General features: G+C 52.6%; 6 protein-coding genes and 3 non-coding genes across 9 annotated transcripts; 4 read left to right on the top strand and 5 right to left on the bottom strand.

The window, feature by feature from the left end:
* Positions 1–608: 608 nt before the first annotated feature.
* BP01DRAFT_411100 (uncharacterized protein) lies at positions 609–2,933 on the bottom strand (the record flags this gene model as incomplete). Its single annotated transcript, XM_025578901.1, has 1 exon — positions 609–2,933. The coding sequence occupies one exon, from the start codon at positions 2,931–2,933 to the stop codon at positions 609–611; it is 2,325 nt and encodes a 774-aa protein (XP_025433049.1).
* Positions 2,934–4,795: 1,862 nt separating this feature from the next.
* Positions 4,796–4,902, top strand: BP01DRAFT_t91. Its single transcript has one exon. It is a non-coding gene; the product is annotated as a tRNA-Met (tRNA).
* A 484-nt stretch (positions 4,903–5,386) lies between these two features.
* On the bottom strand, positions 5,387–6,730 carry BP01DRAFT_315124 (TauD/TfdA family dioxygenase). Its single transcript, XM_025572551.1, has 3 exons — positions 6,601–6,730; positions 5,965–6,544; positions 5,387–5,864 (listed from the first exon to the last, which is right to left on the bottom strand). The coding sequence occupies exons 1-3, from the start codon at positions 6,692–6,694 to the stop codon at positions 5,432–5,434; spliced, it is 1,107 nt and encodes a 368-aa protein (XP_025433048.1). The 5' UTR covers positions 6,695–6,730; the 3' UTR covers positions 5,387–5,431.
* A 413-nt stretch (positions 6,731–7,143) lies between these two features.
* Positions 7,144–9,013, bottom strand: BP01DRAFT_354880 (amino acid transporter). Its single transcript, XM_025574552.1, has one exon. The coding sequence runs from the start codon at positions 8,874–8,876 to the stop codon at positions 7,431–7,433; it is 1,446 nt and encodes a 481-aa protein (XP_025433047.1). The 5' UTR covers positions 8,877–9,013; the 3' UTR covers positions 7,144–7,430.
* A 4,000-nt stretch (positions 9,014–13,013) lies between these two features.
* On the bottom strand, positions 13,014–13,112 carry BP01DRAFT_t85. Its single transcript has one exon. It is a non-coding gene; the product is annotated as a tRNA-Gln (tRNA).
* Positions 13,113–14,761: 1,649 nt separating this feature from the next.
* Positions 14,762–14,833, top strand: BP01DRAFT_t92. Its single transcript has one exon. It is a non-coding gene; the product is annotated as a tRNA-Gln (tRNA).
* A 597-nt stretch (positions 14,834–15,430) lies between these two features.
* On the bottom strand, positions 15,431–17,085 carry BP01DRAFT_364085 (putative MFS multidrug transporter; the record flags this gene model as incomplete). The annotated part of the gene is made up of 3 exons (XM_025576308.1): positions 15,431–16,246; positions 16,322–16,816; positions 16,879–17,085. 3 exons carry the CDS (start codon positions 17,083–17,085, stop codon positions 15,431–15,433), a joined length of 1,518 nt encoding a protein of 505 aa, XP_025433046.1.
* Positions 17,086–17,971: 886 nt separating this feature from the next.
* BP01DRAFT_354877 (uncharacterized protein) lies at positions 17,972–18,817 on the top strand. The gene is made up of 4 exons (XM_025574551.1): positions 17,972–18,371; positions 18,423–18,496; positions 18,544–18,588; positions 18,652–18,817. Exons 1-4 carry the CDS (start codon positions 18,270–18,272, stop codon positions 18,746–18,748), a joined length of 318 nt encoding a protein of 105 aa, XP_025433045.1. The 5' UTR covers positions 17,972–18,269; the 3' UTR covers positions 18,749–18,817.
* On the top strand, positions 18,603–20,301 carry BP01DRAFT_411089 (tyrosinase family protein; the record flags this gene model as incomplete). Its single annotated transcript, XM_025578900.1, has 4 exons — positions 18,603–19,149; positions 19,203–19,328; positions 19,397–19,519; positions 19,584–20,301. The coding sequence occupies exons 1-4, from the start codon at positions 19,052–19,054 to the stop codon at positions 20,299–20,301; spliced, it is 1,065 nt and encodes a 354-aa protein (XP_025433044.1). The 5' UTR covers positions 18,603–19,051.
* Between the last annotated feature and the right edge of the window lie 218 nt (positions 20,302–20,519).

Here is a 20,519-nt window from a genome sequence, read left to right as displayed (position 1 = left end):
TACTATAGCAAGGACATAACGACCACAATGGATATGATTGTCTCGCAGTGCGGGCCCCTGGCGAAAGTATCTGGGAAAAACGATGCTGTATGGGCGCTGGTCAAGGTCGGCTTCACCGTGCTGTCGGCCCAAACCGACACTGGGATTCGCTTCACCAATCGCCAAGGCAAGGATATTTTTGATGAACCTGGAACTTGAGGTATATTGTCAGTGGCATTATTCAGCGGACGATTATGGATACTTATGATGGCTGGGTTGGTTCGTCGCGACCAGTTCAGGTCAAACGTATTACGCGGTAACTACGACTAGTAGAGGAGATGGATGACATTTTAGTGCTTGTAGACTAAGGTACAGCAGGCAATCTTTAGCACGACGCAGGCTGGAAACAATCTTTAAACCGCGATTAAATCAGGAAAGATTTGATAAATCAGAGCATGATAGAGTAGACAAATGGAAACTTAGCCGAAAGATTAGTACTCAAACATGGGGAACGATTCGACGCCTATCACCCTACGCCACTTTTCGCTTCTTCAAGAGCAGCATGATACACTTCCGTTCAAGTGAGCCAGAGCTCCTACAAGCGGAGTCGTGGGCACGGCGAGTGTCGTTTATCTTTCTACTCTGCATGGGTTCTCGGCTGCCGCAAAGCCGCACACGTAGCGATATGCCCGCACCTCCACAAATTCATCCTTGTCCATTTCTGCTCCCTGGAGATCATCCATGTGAACGTGAGGCATCATTGAATGGTGCGCCTTGGCTTCAGCTACCTTCTCACGCAGAGCATCGAGGACTGGCGCCCAGCTACCCCAGATGAGCTGAATGCCTGCGAGGAACAGGTTCTCCAGTCTGGGGCCAAGTGTGGCGCACCACTTCAGGAGCTCAGACTCTGTCAAGATCGCGCAGGTCAGTTGGAAAGTTTTGATGTGCTTCCACTGCAATCCGCTGACAAGTGGAGTGAGGTTGAGAATGCCGTGGTCATTCTCGGGCTGCCAATCCCCGTACACGTTCAGAAAGACGAAAACACGTTCAAGGTCTGGACCTGAGAACATGGCTTTGAGGTATTTCTTGAGGTGAAGAACCGCTTTGCTGACGGGTGCAGTTTCGAAGAAATGTTGGGCGTGATTAAAAGGTTGATCATAGCTCACCGAGCGAAGGCCTTTGAAGATCTTGCGCATCGCAGACCACAACTTCTTATCGCGTTCAAGACTGTTCCGATCTGATGCCGGCATCATGGAGGTCATTTCCTCACACGGGAAGCAGCTGACGTGCAGATTGCGAAGAGCTTTGCCCGCCTTTCGGATTTCGAGCGGCAGTTCGAACAGGAGTCTACCAGGCACCATGGGATTATCGGCCAGCATCTGGATACCTTCCCATTCGAGTGGATGCGATAGAGCTTCAACCAGAAAGGCTCGGTCGAGGAGAGTGAATCGCCACGGTTCTGTTGCTTCGGTCGAGTCGCAAAATCCCAGAGAATCTGCACGTGGCAGTCGGGCGAAGCATGCGGCCACGCTGCGGCTAAATGACCCAGACTTGACAAGCTCAACCTGTTCCGCGTACTTCCTGATATACTCTCGGTGGCCTTGCTCGAAGCGGTCTCGAAGCTGTTGAACCAGGATGATGTCAATATTGGTCTCATCCTCTATGACTGCCCGCGGTTCGGGTCTCAGGAATGGCAGGTCAGGCTTCATAGCGTGTAAGATGTGCCGATAATTATCACGAATGACCTCGCCTGCATTCAAGGGAACCGCTTGCTCTCCATACTTGGTGCGGACGATACCTGGAGTTGGTGCAGTCTCCAGACGGTGAATCCAGTGGTTGAGTTCGCCTTCCAGCATGTTCTGGCTGTGTGCCGCAAATGCTTTGATATCGGACTCGTGGTCCTTAATTCGAAAGGCGAGACCGACTTTGATGCCGCGAATTCCCTGCGCAATGTGTGGACACTTCGACAGTTGATCGGCTCTGTCGATCGACTGCTGATCTAGTTGAACCAACAAAATTGAGCACAATAGTGGCGAGGCTAGCTCATTGAACAAACGGCAGACAAGGCGGACGCTCGGGATTGTCTTGCGATATTGCTGGTTATCGGTGGGATCTAGAGTCGGGCCTAGCCAGGGAGGCATGCTGGGAGCCCACCAGATTATCTCGCGTTTGTTCACTCGAAAGTCCCGGAAGTACTCGAATATCTGAAGGAGCAAGTCATTCGGCAGGTCAAATATTGTGAGAGGTCGGATCGAGGGACGCGAGAGTTTCATCGCAAGCTTGCGCAGACCCAGGCGATGGGGTTCAAGCTTGTTGAGAGTGGAACATTCGGAGCATGGTTCCTTCTCAAAGCGCTTGTGCTTGACGAGCCCAGTGGAGTCATGGTCGTCATCAGCTGAAACCAATTTGGGGATGCTTTCCTCGGACTTAGAGCCTGCCTTAGAGTGTGTATCGGCGTCTCTCCCCTCCGTCTGATTCTCAGCACTCTCAACTGGCTGGGCCTTATTCTGCTCAAGGGTGTGTTCTTTGTCATCATTTGCGAGTTCAAGACCGGTGATTCCAGGTTCCTCTCTCGATTCAGTGTCTTTGGGACTTCCTTTACTAATTTCCATCGGCTTTTCATCGATATGCACGCCGTCGGTCGCTACCTGTTTGGTGTTTCCGTCGTAGCACCCGCCGTTGCACCCTTTATCGAGACTAGTGACATCCGTGCTTTCGTCAGTGTCAGAATCATCTGGGTCATCTTCGGAATGGAAATGCTCGTGAGCTTCTAGATTGGCATCTATCCACTGTCGTTCTCGTATCTCCTGCTCTAGTTGGTCAATTTCGGTAAGGAGAGTGTAAGCCTCATGTAACGCAAGAGGTCTGTCTGTGTTAGGACGCAGGGAATTATCGAGAAAGGCGAGCAACTTCTCGCCATTCTCAACAGTGACGTGGTAGCAGCAGTAGTGCATTCTGGTGCTTTAGAGTATGAGAAGAGGCATATGTGTGAGAGGAAAGTGAAGGGCTTCTTGAGGTAGTTAAGAGCTTCACAACAGGATGAGAAGACCTCAGGATATTCGGAGAATGGAAGATCGATGATGAAAAGTTGAAGTTGGAGATGAAGGAGTGGGAGTCTGGTGGGAGAGATATGCGGTGGAAAAGAGGAGAGAAATCAGAGGGGATCGATGTGTTACGGTGGAAAGGGAAAAATGAAGTGAGTGAAGACCGCACGATGATATTATTCACTGTCAACACCAACAAACTTGAATCACCTGACAAGTGTCTCAAATCATAACTATCGCCTGAGTTTAGTAGAAGCGTCAGCAAAGTCACAGTTTCTATTTCATTTTAAGGCCATTTATTTGAACATTCTCTGCTAATTGCGGGGAGCTGAAAGACACCCGATTCACTGCTTCCCACAAATGTCATCTGTTGCAATACACCGTATATCCAAATTTCACCAACCTTACCAATCGGCTATTTTGTCTGCACGGTCAAGTGAAGTTGAGATTGTCTTCTCCTGCGCTCTACCTCAGGGAAACTCCGGATATTCCTCGGCCGTCCATATTTTCCACATGAGTCTCTCTCCGCTCACCGTGCCTCTTCTCACGATCTCCAACGCAGTACTAGCCCTTTGCAGAAGCGACTCTCCCTCGATTTGACGATACTTGTTGGGATTAGGGCCATCCGACGAGAGCAGCCCGGGAATTATATCTGGCAGGGGATGGTCTTTGGGGAAGGAATTCTGCAGCAGAGTCAACCTCGTGAGGATGAACTATCGGGGAGTTGTCACATACTGTCTCAAACGTATAGCTAACAATACTATGAATTTCAATGCCAGGAGTCCACTAAACCTCTCCCTGAATGTCAGCGGAAAGGTCCACGCCAGCTTCGTCGAACAGCGACCGGATAACCACAGGAAGAATGGCCGCCACGATGGAGCCAAGGCGAGAGGCAATCTTGGCAACATGTGCAGAGATCCTGACTTCGAGCTCACGCACTTGAAAGCGCGGATTGGTGTCGAGGGACTATCTTCGCTCAGAATTGCTAAAATGGAAGCAACAATGCTGGACTGGAGATAGTCCTATGACTAAGTCTGGAGAAGAATCTGGAGATGAATTCTTAGAAAATAGAATCTTCAACGTCAAATTCTTTCTGCAATACTATGCATTGTTCTGATTTTAGTATCTTCCTTGCGTGCAGAGTAATCATATTTCTCTTGGTCGTTGTTATATTTATAGTTTAGCCCGCACGGAGCAACACTTACTAAATTTTGTAGAACCTTACTTGACCTCACGGAGAGATTTAGAATCACTGGATAGCTCCAGCATGTCAGTGTGCTCTGATAGACAACAAAATAATCCAGAACTTGATTAGCGGATATCTAGAACACCTTGAAGCCCGGGCGCTACATCAAACAGATGCTCACCTCGCCGCTTTTGCTAGGGCTACAGTAGTAGGTGGGCCATCTCAGCCGCTACAAAAAATCGCAGCGGCCCGGAGAGTGTAAGCGGGTGCAAGTTTGCCCGTTAGAGCCAGTCACGGTAGCCCAGTAAGCATGAGTTGAAGCCAAACAACACCGGACGATCCTTCAATTGATGCTTGCAAAAAAAACAAAAAAGAAGAAGAAAAAAAGGCAAAGTATATAAATGTCAAGGTTCTTTTTTTCAGGGCTCTAGGTGAATGCCCAACATCTAGGATTCGTCTGCGGCGATCTTTGCTAAAGGCCGGTGGCGAACATGAGAGTTGTTTTTGAGTGGGAAAGGGGTTGAGTTGCGTAGTGATCATCATTTGACCTCATGTATTGATTCTGTAAGCTGCTCTTTAACAAGTTGTCTCGATGGTGTAGTTGGTTATCACGTGGGTCTCATATCTCAGTATGACTCGGAAGATCACTTCTGGGCGATCCCAAGGCCGGGAGTTCGAACCTCCCTCGGGACATTCCTTTTTTGATGCTACTCCGTAGCACATCCTATCCCAACCCTGGCAGTGGAAAGAGAACGCAGCCCATATCTTCTTCCGATCCGTGCCATGCAGTTTGCCTTATTGTCAACTCGATCTGGCCTCATGAAACGTCGGGGCGGCATGGTCGACCCACTGCAAAATCCAGATGGTAAGATTCTGGAAGATACTTCCCATGTGTGAATGAGTTTGCGTGTTTCAGTATAGAGTTGCGGAAGTTTGTGGTGAAACAGGAGCTTTCTTGGATTCTAGTTGTCTCGGTATAGAGTTCCGGAAGGTCCGGCATGACACGCATTCCAGTGATTCTAGAATTTGTCTCACGCCTATTGCAACATTCTTGTCGCACGATTTTTACGACTGTCATGTCTCATGCTTATTGCGACTTTCAAATTCCAACTCGAATCGTAAAACATACCACCAGCACCTAAACAAGATCATCAATCATTATTATCTACCGTAAACTCCCAATTATCTATCTATACAACTCCTTACCCTTCGAATACCCCTTTCACTCCATCCCAACCGGCGCCTCCCCCGCTGCCAAATTACACTGTCTAAACAACCGGACCTCCCCCTCCCCAAAGGCTCCGACCACCGAATGCAGCACCCCCCGATTATGAAACAAGACGAGGTCTCCCTCCTCCCAATCATGCGGATACACATACTGGGGACTAATGGCCGGCCGCTGCAACCGGTACACTATATTCCGGACTTCCTTCAAATCGTCGATGACGGTGCCATCTTTCAGATGAATCTTACGCATAGCGGAGGGGTGGATCTGCACGGCCGGGGCACCGGTGACCGGGTTCTTCCACACCATAGGCAGGATCTGGATTTTGGTCTGGTCGATAGCCGGGAGGGAGGCGGTGGGGAGCTCGCGGTCTTCGGAGTAGAGACCTAGGCCTGTGGGGAGGGCGCGGGCGGGGGACATCCAGATGTATCTGTCATTTAGCGTAGCAGTTAGTTGGAGATAACGATCGGTGGGGAATGGGAGGGGTTGTGTTGGGGTTTGGGTTTATGTTTGCCTGGGTGAGTACATACGGATGCGGCGCATATTCCACCCGACTCGTGCGCACAAACTCCTTATCCTCCTCAGAGAGTAGGTTGTACATGCGCTCACCGCTGACAAACGCAGTCGTACCCAGCGGCACATCGAGCGTCTCATCGGACCCGTCGTCGTAACGCAGCGTCTGGCGGCGGCCACGCGGCACCCGCACGGCCAGCAGCGTGGTCACCCGCGGCGGGTGCAGGTCGTACAGCGCGGCGTCGATGTGCCAGCGGTAGAAGCGCGTGAAGTCGTGGTCTTCGGCCTCGGGGATCGGGTCTCGATGGAAGGTGCGGTGATGCGGGTGCTTCAGCTGAATGTCGGTCAGGCCCTCGTAGCTGTCAATGTGGCCGTGGCCGATAACTTGGACTTGTGGCTGGTGGGGGACTGTCTTCAGGTCGGGGTGTAGGATCGAGCGCTTTGCGTCGATTGTTTTGCCATGGCCGTAGGAGGAGGCGGTGGGGTCGAAGCGTCGCGTCAGCTCGTATTGGGCGCGTGGGGTGAGGTGGTGCTGGTTTTTGACGACGACGACGAGGTGCTTGTATAGTGCGTCGTGGATGGTGTGGAAGTCGTCGTCTGGAGGGAGTTAGCACAAGCGTTTGTCACTTGGGAAAGGTGGGGGTGGATTGTACCGGTCAGGTTCTCGAGGTCGACGTTGTTGATGACGGCTCCGAAGTCGATGTCGGAGCCGGAGGGCGGCGTTAGCGAATGAACAGTAGGTGCCATGGTGGTTTCTCGTCTGGCTTCACAGATCCAACGCTCAGAGGGGGACAGGATAGACTTATATATGATGCAAAGCGAGCTGGCGGGGCATGCCCATTGACGTAGAATAGAATGCGCTTATCGACTTATCTGCGGGTGAGCGGACAAACTCGCCCGCACCTCGGAGGCCGAGACACCGATCTCGGAATGTGTGCATAAATCTCAATGACTAAGGTCGTTGATCGTAACTACAGAATCAGGTGATGTGCCGGCGCTGATGTGTGTCGGCTAGCCTAAAGCGGTGGCCCGAGTGGTAGGTGATCACATGATCCCGTGTCAACATCACCCATCCAGCGTCATCTTCCCATGAAACACCATCACTCATTCGAATTAGAGTCTGTCATTGACATCAAGCGCATATATATACATCCACCGTCGACGTCAAATTATGTACAACACTATCCCTCCGCTGTACTCCAATGCAAGCAAGAATGAATGCATCACGCGTTGCCGTTTCCTCATGATATTAATACAACAAACGAAGCAATCCAATATTTGATCATGCTTATGCCACATCCGAGCATCAATTCGTTCGCTCGGTAACTTTTCATGCAGGTCTTTCAGTACCATCAGTCAATTCTTTTAAATGCCATTAATCAAGTCGTCCTATGCAAATGCAACCAAAACAAAAATGAACAAGGTGCCCATCTAGCTCACACTTCCGCAAGTGAACGGAGAGCGGACGTCACCTGCGCGGTAATTATTGATCTGTCGTGCTCGTTAGTACGGTTATACACCAGACAAGCCAGACCAGCAAAATACTTACAATATCCTGAACACTGGAGTACATGCCCCCGACAAGCACGATCAGCCCGAAAATGAAGACGAAAAAGTTGACGAGGCTGGTCAACAGGTTCTCGCGCGAGTACCACGGCCCTTCGCGGATGAGCACGTACCACAGGATCGGGGGCAGGTAGAACGAGAAACCCGAGGTGAACAGCGCGGACGCGATGGACAGGAGATCATCGAAGAACGGGATTGCCTCAGCGATGACCCACGACAGGATGGTCAAGATGGTGATTAATATCAGCCAGGTGACCCAGCCCTTGGTCGTGTTGATGTACTTGGTCACGCTGTTGGCGTAGATGCGGCCGTGAATCAGACGGCCCGCAACGATGGTGCAAATCGCCCCGGAGATGAAGATGACCGGCAAGGCGATGCCAAAGGCGATCTTGCTGACCAGCGCTCCCGCCGACAGTAGCGCAGGCGACTGCACGTCCAGCCCGACAAAAGCGTAAATGGTCGCGCCGGTAACCGTGTAGATCACAATCTGCAGGATGCCCAGCGACCAGATCGACTTGGTGAAGTCCCGCGGCGTGTGCATCTCGTCCATGAACGAGAACAGGCAGCTGGCGAAGGTGTACGCGAACACGATGTTGCTGATGGCGATGAACCCGTCCGAGAAACTCGGGTCTCCCTGCGGCCAGGCCGACCAGGTGACGGCGCCGAGGCCGCCAACCGAGTTCGTACCCCGGACGCCTGTCGCAATGATGGTGATGCCAATAGCGGCGACAATCGACACAAAGTCCAGGTACCCGAGCCAGGCCATGTCCGCGAAGGAGGACGGGATGGACAGCAGCAGCAGGATGATAGCCGAGACGACGCTGAAGATGATAGAGCAGATGCCGCTGCCGGTGATGTGCTGCAGGGCGATAGTGCCGGTCAGGCAGTTCGAGCCCGTCAAAAATATCAGCTGCAAGATCAACATGAAGGTGAATAGCTCGTTGCCCCAGGGGCCCATCAGCAGGGCCCCCGCATCGCCATAATGCCGAACAGCCGGGAAGGCCAGCTTGACCTGTCCAATCACGTAGGAGGTGTAGATGGCAATCAGGCCGATGCCGACGCAGCAGATAACGCCGGCGACCATGCCGAGCGTTGCGAACGCGGAGGGAATCGACAGCGAGCCTAATCCGATCGCCTCCACAATCAGCATGATAGTGAGACCCTTCCACCCCAGACGGTGGTACTTGGCCTCGCCGGCCTCAATGATCTGCTGCTCCCCATCGTCCATCGCCTCGGGCAGCTTGCCCTCGCCGAGCCAAGCGTTTTTGCCGGACAATGACGGTTTGGTGGACTTCTCGCAGTCATAATTCTTGCCGGAGGGGCTGGCATTGCCGTCTAAAAGTCCATTGGCCGGGGAGCTCATGGTGAGCTAGACCGGTCACAGGTCAGATGATAAGACTTGCGATTATCTAGGGGGGACAAGCTCAGCAGAGAAGAACAAGCTTCATGAATGACAGCAAGCAGCAGCAGTCGTGATGAGCATAATTCGCACGCAGTTCTTGGAGGTGTGACACAAAAGATTTCTGAGTCGAATTTGCCCGCGGGATCGACAACCGACACAAAACCGGCGGAAAGAATCACTACAGCCTACGCCCCCGCGGCGGGCCGATCTATAGCTATTCCGAGCTGGTGATTGGTGGACACGGTACCTTTTAACTACAATCGGCGACTGGGTCGGTTTCAGGGCCAATTATTCTGTGGCGGAAAAGTGCTGCGTTTCCCGAGTTTCCACCTGGCTGGCTTCGGGAAATTCGGGAAAAGCCGCAGAGTTTTCGTTCCTGGTGGATTCTTCTTCCGTGGCATGATCCATCCATCCATCTCAGTTTCTTCACAACAGACTGACATCATGCTTCATTGCTTAGTCCATGTGTTCTGCACTTCACCACAGCCCTATATCGATGCCATTGTCCCATGCAAGAGGTAGACCATCCGCTGTTCATTTTGGATGCATAACGGCAATGACACATCGCAGCCCATTCCTTGTGGCGGCCCGGGGTCTTCTAGATGGCTTGGCAGGGTAGTATCACATGACTTCCCGTCTGCAGAATCCGATCTGATTCTTCCCAATTTATCGAAGAATGACGTTGTGCTTCTTTAGGATGTGTGGCCTCATGGGGCGGTCGCAGACAGCAGAAAAATGGCATCTGAGAATTATCAGCTGATCTCGTCTATCTAATCAATCTATCCTTTACATTACAGTACAGTACAGCAAGCTTGCACCTTAGGGACCGTCTGCATGATTATTGGTGAAGTGGCCTTTTCTGACCAGAGAAACCGTATGGTCGGAACGGGAGTGTGCGTGATCAACAAACATGGAAGTGTCATTGAATGGTGACCTGAGTCCCCGGTTACTGAGGTGGGTGAATGTTTGATGGACAAAGTGCCGTTGATGCCACGGAGGAGATTGTAGAAAGGTCGAGGAAGAGGAGGAGCGTGGAAGGTAATCCTGACCCGTCAGCATTCGCTGAGTGGACGACTTGACTTCGTGAGGACGGTGTTGATAAGTTGCACGTTCAACATGGCCTGCAACGACCGTACGGATGAAGAAGAGGGAGGGAAAGACCCAAGTGACACGCCGAGCAACGGGTTGGAGACACCATTGGACGCAGAGACATGCTCGCTGGGCAGAAGACCGGCTGAATTCGAGCACGGCTGAACACGAATGCTGTCCCAAATGGAGATAAGGGCATCGAAGCTGTGTAGCGGATGAGGGATGGGTTGTTAGCACGAAAAGGCAAGGAAGCTATGCCTAGGGTCCGCGGCCGGCACCCCAGGTAGCGCCGTTGCGCGCACTCCAAGTCGTCACTTCCGCCTACTCGAATGCATGTTCCTGGCTCACGTGGTCCACATCTACTTGAACGTCCAACCCGTGCGTCCGTGAGAGCGGACGCACCTTGCGCAACCCCAGCGCAAACTGCGAGTTGATGCGGTGCAGCACGTTTAATGTCTGCTCGCGTGCCTTTAGATTGTATCTACAGGTGGTCCTCGAACTGGGAGACCGGGATCGGCAGCGCATATCCTACCGGCTCTTCGGAACCCTCATACGCGACTGGGCTCTCGGGTCACTGCCGCTAGTTCTTGGTTCATCTGGCTCACACTGGCCTGCAGCTGCACGAAATCGAGCACCTAGTCGTCGGTGGTACACCTCACGTCTGCGGCAGTCAAAGAGGGGTCGACTGGAATTCTGGTGCCTTTAATGGCGAGTAATTAATTGGAGACAGTGATGTCAAGGTTGATCGGACCGGAAAGTAGATCCGAGTGTGAAGTATATCCAGCGGAGGTCATCGCCGGGCTTGTCTCGCCCCAGTACGAATCTGTGTGATGTGTTCAGAGACGCGCCAGTCAGGTGTTGTGATTAAGACGCGCACGTTAAAAGTCTTGCTAACATTCAACTCCATGGAGTTGGACTGGATTGCACACAGGAGATTACTGCTCCATTGGCCGCCTCAAGGGCCCGGGAAATGCGACGACGAGACGTATTCCAATTCTGTCACGGGACTTGCGATGGCACTCCGGCTTCCGGCCGTGTGAGGGATCTCAGCAGACGAGGGGCCAAGGCTGCTGGCTGCTGCTGCCTTCTCTCTCACTCTTGTTTCAGCGGGTCCCCATCGTCGATCGATGCCGAGCCAGTCGTCTATCGGGGGCCTCGGGATTTCGGGCTTGAATGAGGGGGCCAGCCTCGGTCTGAGGTCCGCCTTTGTCGGCGCCGGCCAAACCGCTGCGGTGGGTCGTAGACATACACTGCATGCAGTGGATGCACGCTTTTCTGGTAGTTGCTCCGGGCGGACGGTGGCTTTTACATTGTAATCTGAAAGCGTGCCAACGGTTATACGTTTGTTGGATGTGGGCTGCTGTTATATGTGGAGAACTCTGGGCCTGGCGCCGTGGCTGCAACGCCGTCAAACTCGTGGTCGATGACATGACAGGAAGAGATAGCAGTGATTGTGAGTGGGCAAGCACAGACAAGAGAGTACAAGTTAGCTGTCTCGCCAGCTACTATCGTCACAAGAGTAATATATATCGATAGAGGAGAAGCATGTGTCAGAAGCTTGTTGAGACCATCGAGCATATGTGCCGCCATAGGGCTGATTCTCCTGGAAGGATGAGGGAACTTTATGGCTGCAACAGTTGCGGTATCATCCAGAGAACCCAACACCTCGGCAAGACAACTAAAAGGGATCCATGCCCTCATTGCATTGCAACTGGTACTTATATAAGGTTATATGAAGATAGATGGAAGATGGGAAAAGATCTGGTGGAGCTTATGTTGTCGATAAGACTTTGTTTCCACAGTTTTGTGGATATACTTGTGGTGGGGTATGGTGGGCCTGGTTGGGCTTGTGAGTACAGTGGGGGGCGTGGCAGAAAGTTAGCAGATTCCTGTACTGTATATTCTGCCATATATTGATGCGCTTGGGCAAATCAAGACTTCCCGACGGGGACTTCATGAGCAGGCAGTGGAATTAATGTTGAACCTCACTGCCTTAAGATCAAACTGCCATGCCCCCACCGTACTGAACATTCTGACCGTCCACCACAGTAACTCTTCCTGTTGCTATGAATTGATGCCGTAATAGATTTTGGATTCATGAAATTTCTATGGAGAGTATACTGTATCAACCACATGGTATATCTGAGATTTCTTAGCCTGTTCGCAAGTCTAGCAGGTAAGTTAGTCACTTATCTGCGAGAGTATTGTCCAGATAGCCTGAAGAATCAACGCGATGTCAGGTGATTCTTGCTCTGATCAAATCGCAACCGCGGGCGTTGCTTTTCCTTAGACCTTTCTTGTCCACTCCTTACTCATCCACAAATTAGATATAAAAGACTTGCTTCCACCCTTGACCTTGGGACTCTCCTGTTAATTCCCTTGATTATTTGAATCTAGAACTTCTATTATTCTCTATCTTCTTTTACCTTCCCCTCACTTTCTTTAACCTTTTGGTCTGTTTCCTATACAATTGTGACACTATACCTGCGGGTAGCTATCTTCGCTTCTCCTTCGACGCTGGTTCGTTGAACATCTGTTCCGAATGCACATGTCATCCTATCGCAATCCTCTTCTCCTCTTCTTGTATATTCTTTTCTATTGAACAGTTACAGTCTATGTTATTCCAACAGTACTATATAAGAGTTAAAGGAGGTTAGAATTTCTAGATTATTCTGACTTCTATATAGCATTTATTGGCGAAATGATTCTGACTCGGCGGACATTTCAGGGCTGACGATGTTTATTTGGCTTGGTTGGCTTCTTCCCTTCGGTCAGTCTTGGCGGTATGGGCTTGGCGCGGAGAAGCCCGAGGGGATATGAGGGGGGCATTAGAGGGTACGGTTGGCATTGGTGGTATGGTATGCTCATAATCCCGTAGATACAGGTGACTAGAGATGATGGTATGCATTGATATTTGGAATATGATTTCACCTCGAGTGATTGGAGATAAGAAGATGTAGTAACTGTGCGAATGATGGGGCCGAGGCGAAGCTCGGCAGGCAAAAAGGAAGGTCGTGCCCGGGTTCGAACCGGGGTTATTGGAATATTTCCTAGCCCAAAGGCAGGTCAGGTCAAAATCCAAAGTGATAACCACTACACTACACAACCTGTAGTCGGTGCTGCTGATTGACTTGTCAGTATATATTCAGTAAAAGTTCAGCCTGCAAAAAAAGCTCGCGCGCGATCTATCATGGTCTGATTGTGTCTCCATATGAAAGGACTGCCTGTAAATTAAGCTGCTCTTCACATGCAGAAAGACAGTCTTCTCACATCTGGCAAGTGGACTACATACCAGTCATATTAGTACTGAAGCTCGTGTACCCTCTAAACTACCCTAAGCAATATACAGGCCAATCGGCAACCCTACAAGCCGCGAGATCCCTCCTTCGTCCGAGAGGTTGGCTGCCTGCGGGGATGGCGAAACTGTTCGGCGGGGCAGAGTGTAGACTTGGTTGCCTTGCTGCAGTTTGCTTTAGCTGTCATGCAGCTTGCGATGATAGTAAATGGTGCTCGTCGTACGTAGCTTCACCCCCACAGCTCCTAGACCTGAAAGGGAAAGAGTTTGTCTTCCCTGAGACACGAGATACAGGTACATGCATGTTTGGCGCCGACAGGGGACGGACTTTGCCGCTGGTAATCCCAGGTAAGTCGAGTTACAGAGAAACAAGTGATGGGCCTTGATTAGGCAGCAAGTTGGAGTCTTGTCAGTTTCATGCATTCAAACTACTCGCTGCACCAGGCCCTGCTAGCATGATATTGCTCACTCTGCCGTCTTTCCAGGGCAACGAGCACGAACGCAGACCACTCCCGTGTATCATAATAAACCATATCAGCGACACGGTGAGCGGGTTCCTATGCATCCTGCAGGAGACTCACCCATGCATGCTCGCAATCCCATTATGTTGTCTATTCTGCTAAAGAATCTGGAGATTGATAATCAGCCCCGAGGGAGCGACCATACTGGATCCCCTGTAAGTTTCAACCCATACATTTTCGGGCTCCTCGCCAAGGTTGACCATCGTTATCGGTATCTTGTCGAACATTGCCCCCACCTGGACCTCTTTTCTCTGAGATACTGCGTGTCAGAATAGCCAGTCCATGGTGCGTGACATGCCTGTCACAAGTGTGATACCTCACTTAGCCTCCCTCATTGAAGTTACAGCTCAGACTAAAAAATGGTGCAACCCTCCCTCGCAAACAAGGCATCCTAGGGACAAGTACACTTAGATCCAACGTCTGGGTAGTGCACGGACAAGTTGCAGTCGAACGGGTTCGCCAGAAATCCCGCGCTCCATTTCAACACCAGTTACAGTATCACCCGTGGGGTGGGGCAGTACTTTGTGGCCCGGTCGGTTCCTGGCCAAACAAACTCTTTTTACGGTTGTGGCCGTCTAGCTTCGAGATTTTGACCTTGATTTCTTGTCTGGGTCTTATATTGGGTCTCTGGAGCAATATGTCTCCCCCTTAGTAGTCGTGCTGTACGTATTCCTTCCTTCCATGTGGGGGGTGTTCTATTATATATTGCATGAGTTTACGCCATTGTTCACGATAACCGCAGTTGCTCCACTGTAGATGGAGATAGCGGGGATTATCTTCCCCAAATATTGCAACACCTGCATAAGGAGAAGCTCAACGCATATGTATCATATATGGTGATAACCATGAACCACAGTCTGTACAGCAGAGTCCACGAAGAGACGACACATGATTTGTTTTTGTTATATATTTTCTTATTAAGTGGCGCTCATCACAGCAGCGGTTGTGTAGTGTAATGGTTAGCACCCAGGATTCTGATTCCTGTAATCCCGGTTCGATCCCGGGCACGACCTTTTTGTGTCCAGCTTTTGCTCGTGAGCGGCAGTTCCCGCTCCGTATTGTCCTTGATCAGCCATCTGATACTTGCAATGAAAATCTAACGATTCTATTTTTAATTTGTCCAGACTACAGGATTCGCAGCTAGAGAATAGTATACTTTCATTACCCAATGTACAAAGCTTCTAGATGAGGGCTACTTCTTAAGATTACCCCGTCCTTGCTGTCTTACCTCACTCACTTCGTTCATATCCTCAATATCTTGACTCTTATAAGAATGCGAGCTATTACCTTAAGTGAATCTATTCTCCATTACAATATTAATTAAATCCGTAGATAGCGCTTTGGCATGAACTGTGTTATCCTCTAGGCTATCGCAGCACCTGCATATTATGCATAACATTGTCATTCTGCCGGGACCGGTGACATTAACTTATATCGAGAAATCAGAGTGTACCATGTCAACCAAACAAGCTACATAAACCTCAACTGCAATAACATCAGCATGATTCCGTCTATATACAATCCCACTCTATACCCCCAGACAACTGCAGATAGCAAGCAACCCACCCATCCCATCCCCTCTCCCTTACACCAGACACATCCTCAACCAGTTACTCCCTCTTATACCACCTCGCCCCAAACCAATGCACCGCCACCGTCGGCACCACACTCCCCACCACAATCATCACCACCACGACCGCCGAACTGTCCGCAACCCCGACATTCTCAAACAGATCCGTAAACCAGAACGGCCCAATAAACCCCCACGTAGACCGCACAAAGTTGATAAAAACCCCGACACTCCCCGCATCCGCCGGATACGTATCCACCGCATAGGTGATCAACACGGTGGTCACGACCTGATTCCCGCACGCGGCAATCGCCGTCCCCACCACCGGCGCCACACTCCACTTCCCCTCGGTGGCCTGCGCCGTACACACCAGAAACACGACCATGCCGGCCATGGTCACCACGTACCCGAGGTAGCTGAGCCACAGCCTGTACTCCGGGGGCGGCTGGTGGCCCGTGCGACGGGCGCGGAGGGCCATCCATTTATCGGACACGATGCCGCCGAGTTGTTCGCCGAGCAGGGAGCCGATGATCAGCCCCAGGAATTGGAGGCCGAGTTGTTGCGCGGTGAGACCGAATTTGGTCTGCAGGAGTTGCGGCACTTCGACCGAGTTCATGACGCTCCCGAATAGGAAGATCATGGCGTAGGCGACGGCGGCGATCAGGACGGGGATGTTGGTGAATAGGGTGAGGGGGTGCAGGAACTCAGACAGGGAGAGGGGGGTCGGATCGATGCGCGTGAAGAAGCTGAGGTATTCGCGGTGGAAGGTTGTGGTTTGGCTGGCGGCGTGGTCGGTGCCGATGTAGCGGGTTTCGGGGCCGAAGGGGAGGTAGAGGAGGAATTCGACTGCGTTGGTCTTGAGAGGGATCCCGAGGATATTAATACCGGTGGGAAGAACAAGTACTCCGCAAAGGGGGGGGGGGCAACTCACGATAGCCAATACCCAGTAAATCCAGCGATATCCCACGCGCTCCGTCACGAATCCGAAAATGAATGGCCCGATCGGCACCCCCAGCGTCACCATCACCGCCCAGATCCCCATGTACCGCGCGCGCTGATGGCGGAAGAACATCTCCGTCACGACCGCGCTGCCGATCGCCATCGCCGGCGAGATGAAGAACGAGACCAGCGCGCGGCACGCCGCCATCGAGGCGTAGTCCGGGCTGCGCGCGCAGCCGATGTTGCACACGCAACTGAGCACCAGCGATAACAAAAAGATCGGACGGCGGCCGAACCGGTTGGAAAGCGGCTTCCACAGCAGCGGGGCGCCGCCCAGGATGGCGATTTGCAGGGAGGTGAGATAGCTGACGCGCTGGATGCTCACCCCGAGATCCTCGGAGATCGACTCGTACGCAGGGATGATGGCGGCGGCTGTGAAGGTGCCCATGCAGGCGTGGAAGGCCACCAGGACTAGGTTCATTGTTTTCTACCGCATGCGGTTATTATCATCACACCCACCCACACCAGGACAGATTCACGCTCGCATACCTTGAAGGCGGGCCAGTTGTACGGATCCGCGGGGTCCATGCTAGGCAACGGATCGAGATCCAGCGTGCCATGGCGTTCGATGAGATACGCCTTGTGCGGTTCGGCCAGTGCGTCGACGGCATCGGAGATGTAGGCGGTTTTCTCAGTCGTCTCGACGTAGTCGGAGTGGGCTTTGCCGGACAGATCTTCTGGTGAGGAGGTAGACATTTCGATCGATGGCATGATGAGTATGGGTGTTGCTCAGTGTTGTCGACAGTGACCGGGAAGCGAAGATAAAGAGACGCCCAAGAGAGAGAGAGAGAGGGTCAAACCCCAGACCCTCGCCCCGCCCCTTCCCCCACGGGGAGAATCCACGAGACTCGGACCCGCAGCGGATTTTCCGGGGAGGAACAGAAGTAGCCGAGCTCAGGACCTCCAGAACGGGCTGGATTACGTCCAGTGTCCCCACTAGACGCAGCGTGGATCCCCGGGCCACGGAAGGCCATCCTGATTGCCCAGCAGACCAGGCAGTCGGTGGATCGGCGGTAGATAAGAGGCAGCGGACATTGCCGGTCACGGCGTACCGGGGGCTGTCAGAGTGTTTTATAATACCGTCTGGCGACTCAACCGAGGCCAGACCCCATCCGCCGAGGATCTGAAGGCGCAACTCCCGAGCCAGACTCCCGAGTGGCCTTTTTGGGGGGTCGAGTGAGATGCAGTGAGGGGTAGTGCACGTGATGCTGAAGTCAAGGGCGATTTCGAGGGGCGAAACTCTCTGTGCCTGCCATGGCGTGTGGCTGGCTTGTCGGAAGCTTAGAAGTTTGGATGAGGTCGGATAATTATCTGCAGATGACTCAGTTCCGGTGGCCTCCGACATGCCCAGTGCTGCGCTTTTCAGTGCACAATTTGCATCGTGATGTGCAGAATGAAGCCATGCAGTGAAGAAGAGCAAAACAGTCCGTATGCAAGCAAGGAGCTACATGCACAGTTTATAAGCTAGATCTTACCATGCTGAAGGATAATATTTCTTCCGTATGTTGTCCCTTTGCAAAACCTCGGCATATCCCGAATCAACTCCCTGGAGGGTTGAACCCCGAGCTCGAGCTGCCTTGTTCAAGGGTTGATCCGACTGCAAGCTGACTCCACCAGCCCGATGGATCGCATCCAAATCCTCCAGGCTCTACCACGATTCATCTCCACAGCCATTTCGATGACCTTCAATCCTCATCACCGTGATCCAGGGTCGCGCCTGGAATGTGCACCCTAACGCAAGGGATGCGCTGCGCGAGCGACCACAACAAAGGGCTGCCGCCCCGAACGGCTTAAATACTACGTGTCCGATGGCGCGCGCCCGCGATAGTCCAACACACATATCCAAATCCGATCCGACGAGACTGTCCTTATCATCCAGCATGTTTGCCATCGAATCCCTGTCTCTAAGTGTGCTGGTCCTCGCGGCGGTGGGCCGCGCAATGGATTTCGCTACGCCAAGAAGCGCCTCAGAATTCACCACAGTGAGCTTGCAGACCAGTTCCATGCTTTTCTCGAATACTGACCCGAGACAGGTCGGATACGAGACTCCGGACGGGAGCAAGTCGATGCAGGTGCCGTTGAATGAGTGCTGGAAGTTCGCAGAAGAGTAGGTCTCCGGGACAGGACCTGAGGACCATCATTGACTCGATGCAGGGAGGTCAGCACCGTCTTCTTGTCACGACAGTGTCGCCTGTTCACGTAAGTTGTTGTTGTTGTTGTTGTTTGTTAGGCAGAAACTCGAGACCTCGCTAACTGTGCCAGCGCAATCGCCTGTACCGGACGAATGACACTGCTTGCGCCCGGTGTACACACCACCTCCGACCCGATCCCCTTCATCGACAGTATTGAATGCTACTAAGTCAGCGGGAGTGGGAGGGATCGATCTGATGTATCATATGCACCATACACCACTTAATGAAATAATTGCCAATAGTCGATAATTGCTTTTTTTCCTGTTGTGGATGGGCTGTCGCTGGGATGTCACTGTGGAGGCAGTTGACATGAGGCCGTTCTCCAAGCTGCACTCACGTATGCAGGGTCCAAAGTCAAGAAGGACAGGATGCTGGGACAGTGGGTAAGTATAAAAAGCTGCACATTTGCCGTAGTATTCACGCAGGCTTTCTTCACTCGATGACTCCGTGGCTGGGGATTTCGGTCCACGATGCGTCTCTTCCATACCCTCCTGTTGGCAGCCGCCGTTGCTTTGGCGGCGTCTCCGCCGCGGTGTCACCCCAATGCGACGCAGGTTCGCCGCGAATGGTATCACACCCTCACTCCGAGAGACGAGAGAACGCAACTCTGATTGCGCACAGGCAGGAATTGAGTCCCTCCGAGCGAACCGACTATATCGACGCTCTCTGGTGCATGCGCAGTCGCCCTTCGCGACTCCCCAACCATCAATTCCCCGGCGTGCGGGATCGGCTGGATGACTTTGTGACGTGAGGATGTGCCCACCCTGAAGCCCCCCCCACCCCCCCGACCACCACCCCACTCAACACCGAGACAGGACGCACATTAACAACACTCTCCGAATCCATAACAACGGACTATTGCTTCCATGGCATCGCCATTTCACTTGGCTGTGGGAACAAGCGCTGCGCCAAGAATGCGGCTACACCGGGGTTCAGCCGTATGTCCATCCTTGCTGGGCATGACAGGAAAAGGCAACTGACCAAAACCCAACCCACCAACAGATACTGGAACTGGGCCCTGTACATGGACGACCTCTGGACCAGCCCCCTCTTCGACAACAGCGCCACCTCCCTCTCCGGCAACGGCGTCTCCAACGCCTCGACCGCCGAACACCCCCCCCTCTGCCCCGCCAACCTCGACGGCTGCCTCCCCCCGGGCCACGGCGGGGGATGCGTTACCGCCGGCCCCTTCGCGAACTGGACGATCCACCTGGGCCCGTTTACGCGCGACTGGGTCAAATCCTACGGCCCCCTTCCCCCAGACCCCTGGCACTACAACCCGCGCTGTCTGAACCGGAACTTCCGTCCGGAGGCCCTGCAGACCCTCAACAACCAGCAGCGCATCGATCGGATGCTCCATGCCCCGGACATGGATGCCTTCCTGAGCGTCATGGACCCCGGCGACGCGACGCGCATCGGGTCGCATGGCGGCGGCCATGCCACCGTCGGCGGGGCGATGCTGGATGTCTTTGCCAGTCCGCATGATCCGACCTTCTTTCTGCATCATGGCATGGTGGACCGCGTGTGGACGCTGTGGCAGGAAGCCGATTTCCCACAGCGGTGGGATGCGCTGAATGGCACCGCGGTGATCTATAACCCCCCGGACGCCCCGTGGGTGACCTTGCATACGGTGATGGATTTTGGGGTGTTGGATAGCCCGCGGAGGGTGGGAGAGGTGATGGATACGCGGTCGGGGCGGTATTGTTACGCCTATACTTGAGTCGATTGGAATGTCAATGAGGAGCGATTCTTATTTTGTGTAGGTAAAGTAAGTAAAGTAGTTAGAAGATGGATTAATTGGCTACTATGTATGATACTCTCCAGTATAATCAACAATCACAGCAGAAAAATGGAGTGCGTGATCGGGTTTGTGACATACTTGGTCGACTACACTACCATGCACTGGTGCGAAAACTTCAGGTATGGTCAGCTCCTCCG

This window comes from Aspergillus saccharolyticus (assembly GCF_003184585.1).
Source record: "Aspergillus saccharolyticus JOP 1030-1 unplaced genomic scaffold BP01scaffold_8, whole genome shotgun sequence".
NCBI lineage: Eukaryota > Fungi > Ascomycota > Eurotiomycetes > Eurotiales > Aspergillaceae > Aspergillus > Aspergillus saccharolyticus.
Note: the sequence above shows the minus strand (reverse complement) of the source record. Positions and strands in the feature narration are given on the sequence as shown.